General features: G+C 44.1%; 1 protein-coding gene across 2 annotated transcripts in view; it reads left to right on the top strand.

The window, feature by feature from the left end:
• Positions 1 to 2,392: 2,392 nt before the first annotated feature.
• EIF5 (eukaryotic translation initiation factor 5) overlaps positions 2,393 to 22,624 on the top strand; it is a 65,686-nt gene continuing 45,454 nt past the window's right edge. The window contains exons 1-5 of one of the 2 annotated variants that reach the window (XM_086937852.1): positions 2,393 to 2,727; positions 2,924 to 3,120; positions 12,918 to 13,197; positions 13,277 to 13,358; positions 20,569 to 20,741. In XM_086937852.1, coding sequence (XP_086793978.1) covers positions 13,126 to 13,197; positions 13,277 to 13,358; positions 20,569 to 20,741 — 327 coding nt within the window. In that variant the 5' untranslated portion in view covers positions 2,393 to 2,727; positions 2,924 to 3,120; positions 12,918 to 13,125. Of the gene's footprint in view, positions 2,728 to 2,923; positions 3,121 to 3,213; positions 3,539 to 12,917; positions 13,198 to 13,276; positions 13,359 to 20,568; positions 20,742 to 22,624 lie in introns of those variants that run through there. The other variant, XM_086937853.1, reaches the window with a different exon arrangement.

Below are 22,624 nucleotides of genomic sequence, written 5' to 3' on the forward strand. Positions count from 1 at the left end.
CCAGATTGTTCCTCTGGTGCAGGATGGTTCGGTAGAGTGTCAAGCCAGTCGGCCACTGCATCAGGCCGATCGAAAAAATAAGTGCACTCAGCGTGTTCGATTCTCAACTTGGCCGGAAAAAGCATAGCGTACTTTAGGCCCATATCACGCAGTCTCCTCTTTACCCCCAGGAAACCAAGTCTCTGCCTTTGAACAGATTGGGTAAAGTCCGGGTAGAAGTTGATAGTAGTGTTCTCGAACTTAGTAGGTCCACTCACCCGCGAAGCCTGCAGGATAGCGTCTCTGTCACGAAAGTTGAAAATCCTTGTGATCATAGGCCGCAGTGGGGCACCCACCTTTGGCTTACCACCCGGGACTCTATGGGCCCGCTCGACCATGAAAAAATTACCTAGTCCCTTGGGTGCAAGATGGTTAACAACCAAGTTTTCGACGAAGAGGTCAGCTGCAGAGTCTTCCGCCTGCTCCGGGACACTGATAATGCGAACGTTGTTCCGCCGAGCCTTCCCTTCAAAATCCTCCAGACGACGAACAAAGAGAGCATTGGAGGCCCTCAGATTGCGGACCTCCGTCTGCAGGTCAGCAACATCGCTCGTCAAACTGGAGGCCTTAATGTCCAACGACTTGACTTTCTTGTTAGTTTTTGTCAGGGCCGTACGGATCAGATTAACATCGATCGCCACAGTGTCGAGTTTATGGGCGAGGGTCTCCATTTGTTGCCCAAGGGAGGACTCGATCCCATCTTTGGCGGCCATAATGTCTTGTAGGGTCGGTTACCGAAGTCGGAACATTTCTAGTGTCCTCCAGCGATCTGCCCGGTCCACTAGGAGATCCCTTAGTTTGGGCATAACGGTCCATATTGTTAGTCTGGGTATAGCCACCCCGCCTGGTTGTCTTGAGCTTCTGCTTTTCACCCTCTGGTTTCCCCGCCATTACGAAGTACAGACCGACGTGAGGCAGACAGACTAGGTAGGAAGATGGTGGTTCCAGGACCTAGGGCCGTGGCCCACCGTCACTCAGGAGGGCACATACCAGGTATCAAAACAAGAGTCTCAAAGAGGTGAGGAGGTACACTCGGATGTTGCAGAGAATAGCCGACCTCGGCACTAAGGGGCCGCTTGCTGTCGAATCTCCCTCAGGGAAAGGCCAAATCGAAAGTGAAAGTCAACCAGATCGGTCGACCCCACCACCTCAGGCCCATGTTGTTCAACTGCAGCTCGGGCACTGTGCCAACTCAACAGCCAGGCATCACGGAGGCGTAGGCCGCAGTCTTCAGAGCACCACAAATCTCGCCTCACCCGTGGTTCATCTTCACAGATATGTCAAGGAAGAACAGGATAAACGACAGGATAGATGTGGGAGGCTACGAGGGTCTCGGGAGCCCTGTGCTCACGCGGCCATCTTGGTCGCGCGCGAACCTCCTCCTCCTCCACTCTCCGGTACTCTTACCCTACACTTCCCCAACATTGAACCACCCTGTGCGACCAGGCGTTTGCCCACAAACGCAATACTGGATGACGTTTTTCGGACGGAGGTTCGAGGCTCAATTGTGGAATACTTTGCTCTTAATACTGGTACCGTATCGCAACATTCCCTACTCTGGGAGGCTTTTAAAGCTTATGTCAGGGGAATCTGCATTGCCAAGCACTCAAGAGTACTCTGGTCCATACATGGGGAACTAGCAGCTATTGAACAAATGTAGTAACCCACCTACCTATCTAAAGAAGATACAATTATGTGATCTGCATATTGCTCGATGTGCTTTGCAGTAAGCACATTACACCTATATGATACTGTGAATCAAAACTTTGAGTAGACAAATCACTGATCTCAGCAAGTACCATTATTTTAAATTGCTGGACACAAAAAGATGTCGGCAGCATGGGCCTCAATACTAAAATAATTAAAAATGCGGGCTCTTTGTGACTAATTTAGTAAGCCAGAAAGGATCTGCTTTCACGTCTGTCACTGTTTCCAATTTACTTGTTGCATAGTTAGCTTTAAAAAAAAAATGTTAGCCTAAATTGACTGTCAGACTGCGCTTTTTATGACTCCGAGCCCAGTGACGCCATCCCCTTCCCACTGTCATACCTAGACCTCTAATTTATGGGTTCCTGTAGTACATCTTTTCCAAACCCAGCACCGATTGTAACAAGGGTACGAAGAAAAACACGTGCTGTGCGCGATGCCATTACTGTGCTTGACAGTACAGAATTGAAAGAGAAAAAAGAGAAAATTGCTGGGGGTACGTTTTTTAGAAACCCACATAAATCTAAATAGGTGCTTTTCCCACACCTATAGGAGTTTGTACACAATACGTAACCCTTTGTGTTACGCAAGTAGTCCTCTCTCACTACAACCCTGTTATTATTCTACATTACGCAGGGACGTCCATGGTTTTGGGGGTGGGTCTTGCAGAGGCGTGCCCCTGTGTATTCGGTCTGTTCTGGAAGAGCATAGAGCGATGGCGGCGATTGACACCGACTCCGCCCACTCCACACAACTAAACCACGGGACCTGCACTTTCAGCTGGGGAGTAGGTTGTCGATTATTGGGCGCTGCTGGTTGTATTCTGACGGGCTTCTTCAACGGCCAATAGCAAAGCCGTAGCTGTCTGTCCTCCCCCAATAGGCGCATGCAGGCGGAGTCGCCTCTCGGAAGCGGGTGGGCTGTGCCTGACCTGGCTGCTCGTCTGGCATCGCCGAGCTATCGAGCGAGAACATTCTTGAGGTGAGTGCGATTAAGCGGCTGCTCGCGCCTTTTTGACGAATCAGAAGACGTCTTAATTTCGACCATAATGTTTTAATCAGTACTAACCAGTAAATATGGAGCTCAGATGTGTCTCTCACGGCGATTTGCACGAATAGCTATGTTGTCGTTTTTGTATTGACCTTTAATTAATTAACTTGTTTTCCCCTCTTTCCAGATTCCCTGGCTCGAGGGCATCTCATCCACCGAAGGATTATCAACACGTGCTGGATTAGAAGGCTTGAACATCCATACGGCACGGTGGTGTGCCGCTCCTAACCAAGTCTTTTTTAAAACGCCACACGACACAACCCTTCAGTTCATCACACTCCAGGGCGAGCAGTGTTGTGTTTATGTCTTTATTTGACGAAAACGGTGAGTGCTGATTTGGCGCGCCAGATGGGCCGAAGCACGGGGCAATGGGCAGCTGTTATGGGGATGCCAGGACGCGGGCGCCATTTTCCCTCCGGACTCTCCTGCGGCACTCACAGCTGCACGGCAGCTACACCGCTCTTAGGACGCCAGTGACGCGTCCTTTTGGGGGAAATGGCGGCTGCGCAATATGGCGGCCGCGCGCGTTCCTCGTGACGGGGTGTGTACGCTATGACGCACTTCTCCGTGCTTCGACCATAAGCGACCCTCTCCTCCCACTTTCCGGTTACAATTTCCGTGTTAAGCACACGAGAAACTCCATACTGGTCGGAAGAGGCATAACAAGGACATGGTGTTTGATGTCTGGGCTCTGGATGGTCACCGCACAGTGGATTGTAACCAACGCCTCGTCACCGACGTGGTAAACCGTGTGTTTAGGGGGACTACGGCGAATCCGATTGATCTCGGGTGGGCCGGGTTGTGTATAACCGTGGTGCGCATGCGTGTTGAAGAATTTCTTTTAATTGCTGCAGCGATGACTCACTGGTGATTGGGAGCGCGTGCAACCTGGGGGAGCTCTGGGAGGGGGGAAAGTGGAGCTCCGCGTTCATGCGGCGGTAAGGAGGGAGCGGGTTCGAGGCTGCCAGGGGTCCCAGTGGGCTAGGACATCAAAAGTTCGGCGTGGTATCGAAGAGCTGTATGAGAACCGTCAACGCAAACTCGTTCCCTGCATTTTTTAAGTAGAAACGGCATTCCAGCCGAAACTGTGATGACATGTGGGTGGTGTTCGGATGATGTTTCATCACCGAGGCACGTCATATACGCCCGAGTGCAACGTGCTGTGGTCTTAACAGAGAAACGACTCGTCCGTGATCTCCTCTTGGTTAGTTAGTGTTGGACTTTTTTTTTAGCTTTATTGTTTAGTTAATTAGAAGTCCTTGAAGCTGGCTGGAAACGTACTTATGCCAAGTTCAGTGCCTTTATAAAGAGTAGCGAGTGGGACTTGTATACATCTGGAATCCAAGATGACCGTCCTTTCAGTGGTAGCTAATAGTGTTGCTGCTCGTCTGCAGTGTTTCAGTTCCTTTGATGGGTTTTGTACAGATATCAGGCACTTGGGTTTATTTATTTAATGCATTTTTATATAGCTCGGACTTTACTCGGTACAATAGAACCAATTACGCTGTACAATAGAACCAATTACGTTACATGATATAAATGTTACAAATAGAACGTTACAAAAATGAACAGGAGACTAGGAGAGGTAGGGTAAAGCATAGAAGGAAAGAACACAATATCAAACGGCAAACAAGGGTGAGGAATGTACAGGAAAATATTACACATTTACAATGAACGATCGTATAAGCACAGTAACTCAAGAGCCTACGTGTCAGTGGTGACAGTTGCATTGCATCCTGTTTTAGGTGTGCTGAACAGTTCTGAACACGGGGCTTTTGTGGATGTGCTGCACTGGGTGTCCCTGTCATGGGTGTACCTTTGAGGCAAAGAATATCGGGTACCACTGCTTAGCCGCGCAACCAGTGTAACGGGAATTATTTCGCATATCGGTTAATTCTCCCCAATAACACATTTGTTGAAAAACACACCTAATGCAATCATCTGTCGAACTCGTCACGTGAACTTGTTTCTGGTTTAAAAAAGAAACCCTGCATAACAGACGGAATCCTACAGCAACATTTCTCGATTGGACATAAACAGGACCCCGTCCTTTTGGTGTCCGCTGGTGTTAATCGATTGAATTGGCTTTGCACCTAATCGTAAATGCCACCAGATGCTCCTTGGTGAACAGTTTTTGCAGTCTTGGGAAATGTTACTACTTGTAGTTGCTCTGGAAAGTATGAATTTCGTCATGGTTGCATCAGTTCAAGGTGGTCAATTTTGTTTGAGTGTAGTCCGATATTACTAGCAAAAAGTGGACTTGTGTCGATCCTACGGTCGTTAACCTGTATTATGGGCCACTTAAGCAGTTTGGAAGGCGATTTTTTTTTTTTTTTTGTATATACCCCGTTCATGAGTTTTTGTTCGTTGTGGTTCTCCTCGGGCTGTGCTGCAGCCTGCCATAACTGTTGGCTTGATTCAGTGTCGTTGATTCTGCAACTTTAGTGTTCTGGCAGCTTTAAGCTCGTCCGTGCAAAACAAATACCATGGCGATGCATGTTGCGCTCTAAAAGAAACACAGTGCAAACTACCAAGTGTTTGAAAAAAAAAACATACTAGTTAATGTTAAGAAGTAGCCAAGTGTTTGATAGGTAGAGATCCCTTTTCTTGCAGGAATAGGCTGCTTCTCTGGAGAAAGTTACTTCCTAGAGGATCAAGGCCACAGTGAGGCCAATGACATTGTTTTCTCTCATACATCGTATTACGAAAGAGACTGCATCACTTTGAGCAGAAAGATAAATAAATGCACGACCATCTTGGTTAATATTAATCTGATCCAGTTTTTATTATGTTGCCCACTGGAAACGGCCTTTGACACCCAAAACCCTAACAGCATCTCAGGTTAAAGGGGGACTCGTGTATGAATCTTTATCACTAATATTGGCGCATTTTGGCTGTTCAAACACCGTGCCAGCTTTTTGCTTTCTTTCTTAGACTAGAACTTTTGCCTGTTTTGTAGGATTGTTTGCCCCTTTCGTATTACAAGTAAAAGAATATTGCAGATAAAAGGGGGTTCTAGCTAATCTGGGAGTCAAATAACATTTGAGTCTTGAACCAAGGACCACCCGCTTTCCGTCCAGATCTGAATATTTGGACCTTGTCCTTTGCTTCAGCAACATCGCGGGAATCCTCTGTCGGTTGAATGTGATTTAGGGTCGGTCGTAGTGGTATCCGGCAACTCTTGGAATGTCAGTTATGTCTGTTGTACCCTTTTTTCAGGCGCTGGACTAGAAAGTATATTTTTGCTTTAATCATGCCAGTTGCATGATCCTCTTTAGCAGCGAAGGCCCCCCAGGAAGGGTTTTGCTGTTGTCGCTGTCTGAGCGAGATCAGCGTACTCTGCGATGTTGATTGGTTCAATCATATTTATCTGAACATAACGGAGAGGTGTAGCAAAGACTGCTTCATATCTTTTTATTCTACTTCCATTGCTCGTATCCTTGCTTCTCTTTAGCATGGCCCAAGTATTTCTTCCTTGCCTAGTGTCCTTTTCTCCTTTTGCAGCAATGCATATGTTTGCAGGCACTCTCCCCAGCGAACTCAATGTTATTGCTTGCCCTGTCGTTTTTTTGTTGCTTACCTTGTACTCCCCATCATCCCGCCCCGCTGTTGCTTCACTCTCCTTCCATAAAATACTCATTGGTAGAGCCAATAGGTCTTGCAAAAAGTGAGCGCCATGGGTGTTAATATATTTTTAGCCATATTGTACAGCAGCACAGCTACTATGCCCCCCTTTCCCTAATCCACATCACAGAAGCCTCACAAGCTCTGTAGTTGCTTTTCTGTTCTCAACACTCTTTATAGTGCGGTTAATTGCTTTCACTGATGTTAATGGTACCCCTTGTAACATAATTGGACACAATCTTTGGAAACGTTTGTATTTGCTGTATTCCTTTCTTGGCAATTCTTGTTTTGGCCCTATGATGGCCCTCAAGCCACTTTTTTTTTTTTTAATAGAATATTTTCGAAAGTTATCTGGCATTGCAGTGCTTTGTGCGACTGAAAACCATTGGTAGTCACATATCCCCACGTCTAAGTGGAGAAACTGCTCCATGTGATGTTTTTGCACATCTTTGTTACAGTAACACATAGTCTTAGTGTGCCTGTTACCTCAAAACATCAGTGCTATTTTTGGTTGATATCATTGTCACATAGTTCCACAATTGAATGTCCTTGACTTGTTTCCTGTTCTTTGAACAGCCTGAATTTCAACTAGGAAAGTAAGGGCACTTCTTTTTAGGTGGATGTGCACATGTGATGAGGAAACTGCCAAACCTCACATTGGAAAATAGCCAGTGGGTGAAGTAAGCATGTATTTCCAGTGTGGTTGTTTGACAGCTAAAGCAGTCTCATACAGACCTAAAAAAGTTAATTGCTGAAAGTTCTCTGTGCTCACAAACTTCTGGCAGAATTCAAACCCTTGCAACCCACCTAGCTTTAACAGACACAAGTTGGGGCAGTTATTTGATGTAATAGACTTGCTTTAAAATGCTGTGAATTACCATAACATACTCTTAACAATTATTGGTGCTCTAACGGCAATTGTTTGTAAATATCACAACCGTGACTACGTCCTCCCAAATTTTTCTATTGGGCTGTGTCCAAGATATTGATATGGGGGAAACGGAAGGCCAAGTCCCAACAGGCAACTTGAACAAGGCGTGCACAACTATAAAAGAAGTATATTGGCAACGTGACAATAGCTCAAGTAACAATTATTAAATAATTAATCACTTGTTCCTTTGATTCACATATTTTTTTAATAGGGAATATTTTTTCAATGTGCAGTGGTCAAATGCAATCGTACAAACTATATATATATATATATATATATATATATATATATATATATATATATATATATATATATATATATATATATATATATATATATATATATACTCTCATTACACTCCATAAACTAGAAAACATTCAAAGGTTGTGTGCCCAACGTATTTCGGGACCCCAAGTCCCTTCATCAGGGCAAAATTGCAGACGCGCAAAGTTGTCTGTTTAGCGCTGAGACGAGACTGGCTCGTACTAACATCTGGTGTTGCAATAAACCGTTCTTACGGAGAGACCTGTGAGTACCTCAAGTGGCACAAGGCTGCATTGTTTGACTGCAGAGTATGCCGTCTTGACCGATTCGAACCATACAGTGGTGTTATAGGAGGTCGCCATTTACACACCTTTTTAGGTCTCGTCTACGCAGCGCGTATGCCCTGCATAGGAGGAAACCTTTAGTAATCTATTCCGTTTTTGGCCCAAAAATGTGCATGCATTTCATTGGCAACACGTGCACGTTTGGCGATTCCCTTGCGGGAGTGAGCTTTGAAACCATCTGTTTGTAATTAACAGATGGTTCCTGCTTCTTCCTGCAAGGGAAACAGGCGCAGGCCCCCCCCACCACCACCACCACCACCTCCTCCACCACCACCACCACCACCACCACCACCACCACCACCTCCTCGCGGGGCGCGAGTGCACTTGTTTTTCTTGTGAGCAAACCAATTAAACAGTCCAGTGGGTGAGAGGGGAGAGAAAGCCTTTCATATGCTAATCAGATCGTCTGACTGTTGATGGGTTAAAATTGGCAATCCACGACAAACTGGCAAAAGGCACTCTTTACCTTCAACAGTTAACCATGTCTGAGAAGAAGTTAAAAGGTAAAATGGCGTCTGCACACCCAGCGCCTAGAAATCTACGCGCTGTGTTGAAGTGCAGAACGTGCTGCAGGTGAGGTCTTGCGGGGACCACCAGCGCTCCTACGCACTAGTGTTCTCTGCTGGCACAAGCACCTTAGCGCCTCAACGCGGGTAATAAAAGAAACTATAAAAACGCAATTACAATATACACTGCACCACAGAGCACATCGGCACCCCCGTTACTCCCTGGGACAGAATTGAGAGAAGCCACACATGTGGGACCCTTTCTCTCTCTCCCCCCCCCTCCTCTAGAGCCACATGAATGCTCAGGGGTACCCTACCCCCATGCTATGGAACACTGGAAAATATTCATAGCCCACTTACCCACTCCATGGGTCTCTAGGCGCTGATGGCCGATTTTTAACTATCACCCACTGTAGTTCTACTACTTTTATGCCAATCGGCAGGATGAAAGGACAAGCATCAGATAACGTAATATAACATATCAATACGTGTATTTGTTGCGCACGTTCACCCACAAGGGTATCTTGGCGCTGAGTAACATGTTTATTGCCTACAGTTGTTTATAAACCTACCTCTGGCAAGGGCAGTGTTCAGGCGAGAGCTTTGAAACATCCACATAAGATGAAGTTGCCTTATGAAACTCGTATACAAGGCCAGTGGTTATAGTAAAAATGACACGGATCCAGTCAACTTTCCTTGACCTACTCGCAATTGCGAACATGTAGGTGCGGTGGGCAGCAACCATCTCGCACTCGCGAGATTACAAAATTTGCAATTCTGCACAAGAAATCCACTAGCAAGCAACATAGACCTTCTGAAAATGATGACTTTTATCAGAATAACTCATCAGGTTGACATACCTAGGTGTGTTCAAGAATTCAAGAAACTGCGCCAGAAACCATCAGTCCGTGGCAGCTCCTCTGCGAAGATGGAAGGAGCGCCGCCCTACTGAACAATAGGAAAAATAAAATGATAATAATAAGCGTTATAATCTTCGTTTTCCTATTGCAGTCAGTGGCTCCTGGGGCAGGGCTTGCCACAGCAGGGGGAGGAGAGGTTTACACTCCCTAAGTGCGCATGACTGCTTGGCCGGCCGACTTGGGCCAGTCAAACAGTCATGCGCATTATGCATTTTCCCAACCAGGCTGCATTACACAGCCTGGTGAGGGACATGCAAAGCTTCCCAGTCACCGTCTGAGTGCCGTAGATTGGACGTTCAGACCAATCAGAACGCTGCATTGCAGCGTCGCGGTGGCCCAGGGGAGCCCGGGTGCTTCCTGCTGCTTACCGGAACTGCAGGAAGAAAGAAGATGACGACGTTCCAGGTAAGTGGGTGTTTATTTTTTCACCTCGTCCCCTCCCTGCCTCTCCACAGGGGTCCGGTAGTGGCCGCTACTGCCATTAGTACATGGTCAATTACTTTTCTCCAGGATACGCCACGGTTATCAAACAACTACAAAAAACAACCACTGGCAATCCAAAAGTTGTGGGACTGTCTTCCATAGTTTTGGCATTTTCAATGCATGTTTTTTGCAAATTTTTTTTGTTGTAAATCTTTATTTTCGTGGAGCAAATAAGCCCTCGTCAATATATAACCAGCATTGGCATAGCCAATAGGGCTCGCTTTTGGGACCTCATAAGTATTTAGTTATGCAGCACAATATCCTTGTTGCAACATCATCAACTGTTGCATGGCTAAACACTTATAAGGTCCCAAAAACAAGACCTATTGGCTATGCCAATGCTTGTTCGATATTGATATGTCACATAAAGGCAGATGGTACACTGCACTGAAGCTCTTTTCAGAGGAGGGCGCCGGCAGTGGCAGCTGTTCACTTAAATCACAAGCCTTCTGAAAAATCTTAATACCAGATTTTGCACATTTGAAAAATCTTGATACCAGATTTTGCACATTTGAAAAAAGGAGAACCTTCTGCGGCAGACCATGTGTAAAAGGCCTCATCCATTTTTCGGTTGAAACAAGAGACAGTAGTGAATTTTGGACTGTGGTAGCACTGCCCAAAGGCATTAGTGCACTTTACATGAGCACCACCGGTTTACATTGAACAAGGTCATTATTTTTATTTTAAACATGGTTAGGAGATTTTAGTGATTTACCCGGAGCGAACATTGGGGCTCAAACCTGGTTCCCCAGATCCCAAAATAAGTTTGTCAGAAGGTCCTGCACAAGTGGAATTGTGTATGAGTATGTATAGTAAGTGAGCAAGCAGTATGATGCACAATGTTTAATGTTCAATATGAGCCTGAATTCAAGCACTACTCTTTCTGCTGATTTATTTGGATGGCAGGAGGGGCGTTGTTAAAGGGCTTTGGGGATTCATTTCAATGGGATCAGCCAAGTGCTTTTCCAAAGCAGGAAGCACTAAGACTTGTTTTATTGCTAAGTTGCATGTCCGTCTTTAGGACTTGGAATGGTCAACAATTGTTTTATAATGCATACGAACAAGTAACGCTTATGTTTGGTCCAGTGAACAAAAATAAGATTTAATGTCCTTAAGTAATAAAGCTGGCATGCAGCAATTTAGACAAAAATAAGGATTTTACAAACAAAAACTAATTAACTTAAAAGTACATTTGTAGAATTATTTCACTCTAGGTAATTGCAGAATTCGCAGTTGAGTATTTTTCGTGTATTGCGTGCCTCTGTTTAAACAAGGACTAATAAAAAATGAATATTCCGATTTGATTCATCCTCCTAGTTGAGGAACCATTAGCCTTAAAGTGGCCTGTATCATGATATGATCTTTTTTTCTTTTTTTTAAATCGAGTGGCTTAATTTTTAAAACCATAATGTGAGCGGATCAAAGCTTTGGCCTAGAGTAAAGTATAAACGCTTGTTTGGTATATTTGAAGTTTGTAGCTGTATGGTTACGACTGTATTGTGCACTGCTTTTAGAAGAGGACCGTGAAACCTTCACCCCCACACCCCTTCCTCCATCCTCTAATCCTCCACTATTGCACCCACACCAGTCACTTAAAAATAATACAAGGAGTTGTCTGTTGAAAAGTGACATGATTAAGATTGATTTAAATGACTTATTCTGAAGAAAGCTTCCAAGAATTATGTATTGTAATCCATTTTATTTAAGGACGTTCAGCCAACCAGAGACGTAAATTACAGATTGTGAAGATGACTACACAATACCCTTTGGTGGTATCATTTAGCTAGAGCACTGTGTAGTCCACTAATTTTCAACTGGATGACTACTAACCAGTTTAAATAAATGGGGATAAAACTGAGGTCCTCTTACTGGGAAGAAACAAGGAACTCTGGAATCCCTCCCACTGGCCGCCTGAGCTGGGTAATTTTCCCTCTCCAGCTACACAGGTAAGAAACCTAGGGGTCCGCATAGACAATACTCTGTCTATGAAACAGCAGGCAAACAGTCGCAGGACTCTGCTTCACCATAATAAAATGGCTAAAGAAAATCATGGGGATGCTTCCCCCTGTCACGCAAAAAACCGTAGTCAACGCACTAGTAACATCGCGTATTGATTACGGAAACATCCTCTACCTTAGCTCGAACTTGACTCCAAATGATCCAAAACTCTGCCACAAGACTCTTGTGTAGGATTCCAAAGTCTGAAAGAGTATCAAAACACCTGAACAACTTACATTGGCTCAGGATTGAACATCGGAGCCGCTTCAAAACCCTGAGCTACATGTTCAAAACCAAAACGGCTCCCACCTATCTGCAAGCTTTAGCCTTCCCCTACCTGCCAACAAGAAACCTTCGCTCCCAAACAGCATCGAACTTCGCCGTCCCCAGATTTAAATTACAAAGAACTGGCGGGAGATCTTTCTCAGTCAGAGGACCAATTCTATGGAACTCACTCCCTCCACATATCCGGAAAGAGGAAAGCTACGCTAGTTTCCGGAAATACGTAAAAACCTGGCTGTTCCAAAAACAACTGTGCTAAAAATACAACTCAGCATTTTCCTTTGTCCAGCTTAATGTCAAAGGCGCTGGGAAACCCTTGTTGGGTAGCTGAGCGCCATACAAATGTAATTAATAAATAAATAATTTTAACTATGTATGTTAGTTACTGATCCAGTTTCATCTTATATGGGTCCTTTTAAATAGCAGATAAAGCAGTCTTTACACTGGGAGTCTGAAAAGTACTCTAATTTAGTCACTCGAACAGCATTTGGGGTGAGAAACTGTGATCCAAGGGCAAGTCACCTCAAGTTATTGGATGCTGTTGTATAATTATACTTCCAGTAGAGTGCTTATGCTGCACTTATGGGGAGATATTTTACATTGAATTAACTGCACAGGATCATCACAACTAGCTACTTCATAGTAGTTCTCTTAACCCGAAAAGAATAGCTTATAAAAATGCAAACCAGACTTCTTGACTTTGCCAAAGATTGTTTAAAGTTGTAGTAATTTGCAATTTGTAATATACACACTTCTCTTTCCCTTGTAGAGCTGTTGCGCAGCCATTGGTACCTGTATTGGGGGAACATAGCACACAAGCAGGAAAATATCTGCCTCTGTGGCGAAAACATTTTCATGTCAGAGACCGAGCACTCTTGCAATTGTTTATGTCATCCACTCTTCTCCAGACAGAAGATACCAAAAAGTTGCAATCAAAGATCTTTTCATCTTGCTGAAAAAGTTACTAATAAACCAAAATGTCTGTCAACGTCAACCGCAGCGTTTCCGATCAGTTTTATCGCTACAAGATGCCCCGTCTGATTGCTAAGGTAGGTTAATAGTTTTATAAAGTACAGAGTAACTCTATAATAGAATTATGCAAACTTTACCACTTACTTTTTCTTTTAGGTCGAGGGCAAAGGAAATGGAATAAAAACGGTGATAGTCAACATGGTTGACGTTGCAAAGGCGCTTAATCGGCCTCCAACATGTAAGTATAGTGTGTGTGTATATATATATTCATATTCAGCATTTTTGGTGAGGTTGTATATTTTCATTAATAGCAATTCAGAAAACATTATGCTAACTGGAAACATGTAATAAAACGCGCCCAACCTGTGTTGGATGTGTTTAGCTCCGCATACCTATCTTTTCCGGCATGAATGAAGATAAGAGTTTGATTTCTGGAGCATTATCTACAATTAATGTATGGCCAAATGGAACCTTTGTTTCTACGAGAATCGTGAGGTTTTCTCCCTCCAGCATAACTAATCTAAGCCCAGCAGAGAACCATCATTCTTCAGATTAAAATCACCCTGTTACTTGACACGTTTCCCAAAATATGATCCTCCTTGAATCCAGGAATTCACTAAAATGAATGCATGTCAAATTTTAGTACTTACCACAAAAAATAAAATCCCAGCAAGGATGCTTCTTTTACTGTCCCACCTAAATAGTCCCATTAAACAATAAATTACGTTTTGTGATTGGCTTCACCCTGATTATTAATTGCAATAAAAACCAAAGGAGTGGTCACTCTTTGTAATTCTTGAACGAGGTGGAGTGGGGCCCTTGCGTCAGTCTGTTAAACTCTTTCGTAATCTTGCTTAATTAAAATATCATGGGCAGTCTTAACTGCTTTTAGGTTACAACACTGGCTGTGACAAAAAAAATCGCACCTGGTTTACAAGCTTGTTAATAATCTAATTGTACTAACCACTTTTCAAACTTGATGTTTAGAGTATTTATAAAGAAGACAGTACCTTTTATGGATAACACCATGTTGCAGTAATACCCAAGTTATTAAAAATAATGTAGGAATATTTGTCAGTGTGCCATATCAGCTTAAAAACTTTTTTGAACATGGAGCATATATATATCAGTGTATGTTTTCATTACACATACGGTTACCTCTTCGTTCATTTTAAGTCATTTCACTTTCGGTATACAACAGCCACCACAAAAAAACAAACCTTGGGAATGCCAAGATGTGTCTTGTATTTTCATATCTATTGGCTTTGCCAGAGCTTGTTTGCCCTGCTCTTGATTCACTATAAATACTGACTGACATAGATGTTGTGGCGTTTCCTCCTAGTGGCACTAAAGTGCAACAAAGCTTAAGAACAGACATGCAGCCTTTTCTTGTAGGCCATTCATGGTCTGTGGTTACAGGGTAGTATCTATGTCACGAATCCTATTGCCCTCTCAGTTGGGTAACCAACATTGCCATTTGGAGCTGTTAAATACGACAGTCAGGTCATACTTTGGAAGACCGCATTACAAAATCATACGATAAACTAAATTGCAAGTTGGTGTTAGTAGGCACCCTTTAGAACTTGTAGTGTTGACCAATCTTTCCTCCTTCAACAGTTTGATTTAAAGTGCACACAACTCTGGACTATACTGGGTCCATACCAAAAGTGCATAAACTCAAAGTGTACAACCCTATATACATAAACAAAAGCAGTATACCTGAACGCTTGAAGGCCACGTGTGGGGAAGAAGACTGGGAAACAATCCCATATATGTATGTTCATAAGATGTATTTTCATCCTCCCAACCTCCACCCTCTTCAACATCTACATGAGCCCCCTCGCCGCCATCGCACGCCAACACAATCTCAACATCCTCTCCTACGCCGACGACACTCAGCTGATCCTCTCCCTCACCAACGACCCAGCCACCGCCAGAACTAACCTCCACGAAGGGATGAAAGACTTAGCCGAGTGGATGCAGCACAGCCGTCTGAAACTGAACTTAGACAAGACAGAAGTCCTCATCCTGGGACCATCTTCCTCCGCCTGGGACAACTCCTGGTGGATCCCCTGCCCTGGGGAGCGCACCCAAACCATCGGACCACGCACGCAACCTGGGCTTCATCCTGGACTCCTCCCTCTCAATGACCAGACAAGTAAACGCCGTCTCATCTTCATGCTTCAACATCCTACGCATGCTCCGTAAGATCTTCCGATGGATCACCACCGAAACCAGGAAAACTGTCATCCAGGCACTCGTCACCAGCCGACTGGACTACGGAAACACCCTCTACACCGGAACCACAGCCAAACTACAGAAGAGACTCCCAACGCATCCAGCACGCCTCCGCACGACTCATCCTGGACATCCCCAGTCACAGCCACATCTCCAGACACCTGAGACCTGCACTGGCTCCCCGTCAACAAGAGAATCACGTTCCGACTCCTCACCCACGCACAAAAGGCTCTCCACGACCTGGGCCCCAGGTACCTCAGCAACCGCCTGACCTTCTACACTCGCACCCGCCAGCTTCGATCGACCAGCCACGCCCTCGCCGCCGTTCCACGCATCCGAAGAACCACCATGGGAGGAAGATCCTTCTCCTACCTGGCAGCCAAGACATGGAACTCCCTCCCCATCCACCTCCGCCAGACCCAAGAACACCTCTCCTTCAGGAAGCAACTCAAGACCTGGTTGTTCGAGCAGTGGCAGTCGTGTCTCCTCCCCCCCCCCCCCCCCCCCCCCCCCCCGCCTTGAGACCCTCCGGGTGAGTAGCGCGCTATATACATTTCTTGATTGATTATTTTCCAAGAGGACCAAACACAGCAAAAATGTAGGTCCTAGTTTTCACTTGGATCTGATGTTTAAAAAAAACGTCAGCAACTATCCACTTCCCTTACTGAGATCTGTCCGACTTTTTGAAGTTTCTGGGTGCTGATCGTGGAAGATAGTCGATTGGCTGGCTTTCAAGAAAGTGGTCCTCAAACATTTGTCCCCCACCAGTATGCTGGACCATATATTTAAAGAGCCCCATGTCTGTTAAAGTAGCAGCACTGCTGACATTTAACAATTTATTCCTTCCTTTATTTGTGTGGGAGGTACGTGTAAAGATGACACCAGGTACTTCTTAAAGATGTCTCTTTATTATAAGTTACACGACACACCGGGTGGAGGGCCCGATCACCAGCTCAATCAAATGACAGATCCAACTGTCAACCGTCCCTACAACTGTCAGAAGCCGGATCAGCCTCTGACGTAATTTATGCAAATGAAGGACAGGAAGGGGACGGAAGCAGAAAAGGGACATAATAGCAAGGGGACGGTAGGGGAGGGGAGCGAGGGAAATGAAGGAAAGTTAACATCGTAACACATCTCCTTCCTATGGGAAGAAGAAAACAAAGAAGGTACAACAACAGTATAATCTTATAGACCAATAATGACAACTCGATCCAACCATGGTAAGGCCATGTACATATAAGAGTGTATTCTTATTCAAGAGTCACATTCAGAATAGCCTAAATAACTCCTAGTTATTATCAGCACTGGAATCTCTGGTGACATTGTAGAACAAGAGGTTCATACGTTCTGCAAGGGTCAAAGCAGTGACCGGTCCAACCTCCCACTTGGATGAACGACATTCATTAGTGGATGTTGCTGAGACCTTAGATTTCCGGGACACATCTTCTCCTGTAACGACATCACGCACCCCTTGAGCACCTTGGGGGTCGTCACGTGGTAAGAATAGCATTGAAATGTGGGCTACTTCAGTATCCACTACATTGCGTCTATGTCCTTTAATGCGACCGGTCACCTTTTCAATGTCATCTTCTGTATTTGGATTTGACCAACTTCTTGCTTCATTTCCTTGGTTTTGGACGTTATCACAGCCACTATCACTTTTCACTTCAGGCCGTTCTGCTACATTAGTACTAGCCTCAACTGTGAACAGTCCATCCTCCAGTTCCCTCAAATGACTTCCTTGGAAAAACTCCGTTGGGTCTACTGGACTGGATGACTCATGTTTCTTTAGGTACTCATCGAGCACATCCCTCCTCCCTGATGCAACTTTATTTGGAGGACATTTGAAGAGATCTTGTGCTTCCCTGCTCTTATCCTTCGGCATACCACGATTTAACCATTTAGAATAATTTGCTTTGTGTCTAGTCTTCAAGTATTCGAAACTCAAACCATCTTCCTTATCCTTAGTCATACAACCCCCATACACATCTCCTGTGTTTGACTTGAGTCCTGCGAATGCAGCACTTTGCCGCACTGCCCGGAAATTGAAAGGGTTACTCTCATATTTTCTTTCTGATTGTCCATTTTTGGATTGTTTAACATTTTGTTTTCCTGATTTCTCGCAATTTCCATTTTTCCCAAAATTCCCTTCACTGTCTATTCTTTCATACCACTTGCTTGAACTCAACTCAACTAGGCTCATAGATGGTGGCGTTCTTTCGTTCTCCTTTTCGCACTTTGTCAATTGTATGCTTTTGCAAAGCGCCAGATCATTTTGGTGTTCATTCCATTTTTGATCAAGAGATATTCTCAATTTCCTCTGATCATTCCACCCAAGCATGGAGAGTTGGTTATCTGAAATGTATATAGCACTCCTAGTGCTCCTCTCTTTGTAACATAAATCCATCACTTTGTACCCTATCAATATAATGTCTTCCCCCGTGAACGATTTCAGGGATACATTTGCCACCTTCAAATCGAACCCATGTATTTTTGCAAATTTCTTATTCCACATGCTCGCGCTGATAACCGTGTAGTGTGACCCTGAATCTGCGATGATTTTAATTTTTATTCCTCCTACTATGATGGCACACTTTGGGTTCATTTCACACATAAAGTTTTTTTCTTTGTGAACCTTTACACCTATGTACTTCTCATACCTTTGCACTTCCCCCGATGCCACCTGCTTAAAATGTTCATCAAGTACATGCATGATGTTTTCCAATATGTTTCGGTCAGTTCCTTTGTAGATTCCTTTTCCGATTTTATGATACATTTCACGTCCCCCAGCACCTAAACTGAACAGTAATATTTCCGCTTTTTCCTCGGGACTCAATGGTCTTCTCACTTCTTCAACAAGGGATATATAATTTTCAAAATACACTTTCCATTCACTCCACCCTACTTTACTTGCACCTTCCTCCTCCATGAACAACTCTGGTGGTGGTAAATTGTACATATCTTTTACATCCATTTATATTTATTCCAATAATTTCGCCTTTATTTGCCCCAGTATCTCCGTTTCTTACAGTTAGAATTTCCAATATTCCTAAACAAGGATTTCCAATGAAGTCAGAGCAACTACGATATCCTGTGCAGGATAAAACTAGGACGCACATATATATTACTGCTTTGTTTGTTTTAGGATGCGCAACAAAACAAATGTCGCTTCTCTTATCAAATTTTGAATTCACACACACAAACAGTTCTAGGCGCAAACTTATTATAGGATAATGTCGCTTCCCTTATCCCTTATCTCTTTGAATTCACACACAACAAGCAGTTCTTGGCGTTAACTTATTAAAGGATACAGATTTCTCTTCACGGTAAATTTCACTGTCAACACGTTGACCGCTTTGGATTCTGTGCGTGTTCCTTTTCCTTCCAATCGATAAAGTTCACTCACTATACATCGATTTCCGTGTCTTCTCTTAAAAAATATTGGTTTATTTTCCTTGACACTTTCCCGATGTTCTCCACAACTAGCGTTGCACGCAATGGATTAAGTGCGTGTTTCTTTAAATTTTCCGAGAATTCACTTAAGATGGCACCCAGCGCGATGACGTCACTCGCGCCGATGCGCAGTTCTCCTCCTCCTCACAAGGCTCCCATCAAGATTTCCTCACACGATAAAAATCGAAGTGAGTTTAAGGCCTATATTCTTTTTTTCTTTGTTTGTTTATTTTTTTTCTTGTTTACAATCACGATGTTTTACTCATATGCCATTAGTTATCCATGTGAAGCTACTTGCTTCCTGCTTAGTTCTTAAAAATCTTTTCAGTTCAATGCGCCAAGGACTTCAACCTAAATGACAGCACTCCGGTTAATGCCTACAGATAGCAACTCAGAATATAAAGTCACTTAATTATCTTGAACTTTTCTTTTCCTGTATAGCTTATTCTTTTAACACCGTGTTACACTCGCACCTCCGTTTCCAATTTATTTCATTCGATTGTCGAAAGTCTTCCCTCAATGACAGATGACTTACGAGGGGTGTAATCATTAACCAAGGCCACTAGATGGCAGTGCGTTATAACGCTTACATAAAGCTCAAAGGGATCTGAAGAGAATTACACTATCCGAAACTTTTACAGATCGCCGATTGATATCAACTTATAAATGCAGAACCAGGTACCCTCGTCCGCTGCTCCGCTCACATATTCTCAAATTCACCTCTTGAACTCTTATTAGGTTCCAGTCCAGTCCACCTGGGTCTTACTTTTCTTCAAATTGCAAATAACGAGAACGCCCAAGGTTGATACTGTTCTTGCCTGGTTTACTCAAATAGCTTAGTGTCCAAGGGATTTCACAATTTACTCACTCAATTTCATATCCTCAAATTCACCTCTTGAACTCTTATTAGGTTCCAGTCCAGTTCACTTGGGTCTTACTTTTCTTCAAATTTCAAATAGCGAGAACGCCCAAAGTCGATACTGTATTTTCCTGGTTTAATTCAAATAGCTCAATGTTCAAGGGATTTCACAATCAACTCACTCAATATCAGCATTGCTGGAATTACGAAGGCTCCTCCTTTTCCTCACTCGTATTCTTCATGTGAGAGACCTCAGCACCATAAAGATTAATTCTTATCAATTCTCATGTGGTGGGTTCGCCGGCGTGCCGTCCTCGTCGCCAATTTGTAAAGATGACACCAGGTACTTCTTAAAGATGTCTCTTTATTATAAGTTACACGACACACCGGGTGGAGGGCCCGATCACCAGCTCAATCAAATGACAGATCCAACTGTCAACCGTCCCTACAACTGTCAGAAGCCGGATCAGCCTCTGACGTAATTTATGCAAATGAAGGACAGGAAGGGGACGGAAGCAGAAAAGGGACATAATAGCAAGGGGACGGTAGGGGAGGGGAGCGAGGGAAATGAAGGAAAGTTAACATCGTAACAGTACGTTCTTTCTTAAACTGAACGGTTGATGTATATCTAAACTTTTCTGCTTTCTTTACTTTTCAAACATTTTAAAAAGGGTTTTTTCAACCAAAGAAATTTCCTGTGTTAACTACTGATATTTAATTATTTTTAAACTACATTTAAATATTAAACTGTATGTTGCTAGGTTTGCCTAGTAAAATGTGGTTATAGCTCCTACATCTGTGTTAGGCTGTTTATGAATTCAGATACCCATGTGAATTTGGGATTGCAGGTAACTTTCCCTTTCTTGTAATGTTTGCATTTTTTTTTCTCTTCAAGATCCCACCAAGTATTTTGGTTGTGAGCTGGGAGCTCAGACACAGTTTGATGTTAAGAACGACCGTTTCATTGTCAATGGATCTCATGAGTCGAACAAGCTGCAAGACATGTTGGATGGATTCATTAAGAAATTTGTTCTCTGTCCTGAATGTGATAATCCTGAAACTGATCTGGTAAGCAGCTGTTGAAAAGCAGAGGCTTAATTTGGGGTGGGGGGCATTTGATATAGTGGGTATAGCGTGGAAGGAAAGCACACCTGGGTGCAAGGTATTCAATGTAACATTGCGGTCTGACCAATAAGGGGGGGGGTGTAATCATGGCAAGCTTGCAGTGTTTCATTGGCTGAACTAGAGAGTTGCACATTTCTTAGAGCCTCAGATGATTTCGCAGGAACTGTGAACTGAAAATGACTTCACAAAACTTTTATTTTAATTATGACTTCCAGGAAGGAGAATAAATTTCTCTTTACCAAGTGTTCAACCAGTAACTGTTAACAAACATTTGGCCTTTAACAAAACGCGGGTGTTAATTCACACGGGAAAAAACGGCGCTAGTCGAATACCGTAATGTAAATCGACAAATAATTCTTACGGTGCCACAGGTGAGGGAAAACCCCTAAACCTTAGAGTGGGACCCAAGGGTCTGAAAGGAATAATGTCCATTCCTATGCACACGCCTTAAAGTAGTATGAAGGTTCGAGTAATCATAGGTGAATAGACTGAGGCAAGTAATGTCGCTTAGTGTATTTTCTTTATTAAAGATAAAACTAGGTCTAGCCAACACATGTTCCATCGTTGGGGTGTTAACCCTCGATGACTTCATTGCTGTGACGAAATGGATACGATATTCCAATCCCATCACCGGTTATAATTCCGACCCGGCTAGTCATAATGAATCCAATCCAAATTTATTATGCCGTGAGTCATTAAGGTATGGCATCAGAAGTAAATCTTAAGCGCTAATCAATGTAATAAAGGAGGAATCTAAGCTGGAGGCCGGTGTGAGCCGCGAACGCCCTGAAGCGAGTAATCTGTGATGGCCACACACTGCCGGGAATTTGTTCTGAACCAGAGGCAGCCTCTTGCCAGTAGGATGCCTAGGTATCGTATAGTCTCTGTTGCCTACGCAAAGGAGACCTGTGCTTGCAGTGTGGCTATGCCGGGCGGGGCGGTCAATCGGTTCAAGATCTGAGATTTTTGAAGATTGACTTTGAATCCCGATACTTCCCTGAACGCCCGCAATTCCTCAAGTAGGGACCTGAGCGAGATGGACTGGTTTGTCAGGGACAGGATAAGATCATCCACATAGAGGCTAATCGTTTGGGTGTCCGCTCTGAGGCCGATCCCTGTGACCCGCCCCCTTACTCTCTGCGCCATGGGCTCCATGTAGAGGTGAAAAGGAGAGGGCACCCCATGCGGGTTCCCGTTGCTATAAGGACCATTGAGGAGGAAGTCGTGTTGACCCGAGGCGCTGCGAGCGCTATAAAGACAGCGTATAGATGCTATTGATCTGTCCCCAAATCCAAAATCCACACTGGCGCCACGTGGCAAATAAGGCCAGTGGATGCTGTCGGGCGTCTTTTCAGCGTTGATAGTTTCTCCTTGATTACGAGTAGGTTGGTCGGTCACAGTGCTGAATCCGTTCTTGATCAGTTTAGAATGATTTAAGGCACGTTACAGCTTGGTCATTGGGGTTAGACCAGTGACGGTTGAAATCGCCAAGGAAGATTTGGGACACGGCTGATTCAACATTGCCAGAGATTATTTCCATTAGTTGCTCGATGAAGGGGAGATCGTTTCCTGGGGGTGATAAAGAGTGAAGTTTGCAAACCGGTAGGTTATTAATTGAGATGCTGAGACCGGTATTTACAGGAGGAAGGCGAAGAGGACTCCATGTGCAGGATGCCTGAAGTTCTCTGGGCGTGTCCTGTCCCCCTCCCCGCTTTTATTTTTTGTGGACGGGTACAAAGAGTAAGACTCTTCAGCCATCTGGTACAGAGACACCAAGAATTTGATTAAGACTGGAGAAGTGCCTTATGGCTGCGGGGATGCCATTA

Source organism: Lissotriton vulgaris, chromosome 9, assembly GCF_964263255.1.
Source record: "Lissotriton vulgaris chromosome 9, aLisVul1.2, whole genome shotgun sequence".
NCBI classification, from domain to species: Eukaryota; Metazoa; Chordata; class Amphibia; order Caudata; family Salamandridae; genus Lissotriton; species Lissotriton vulgaris.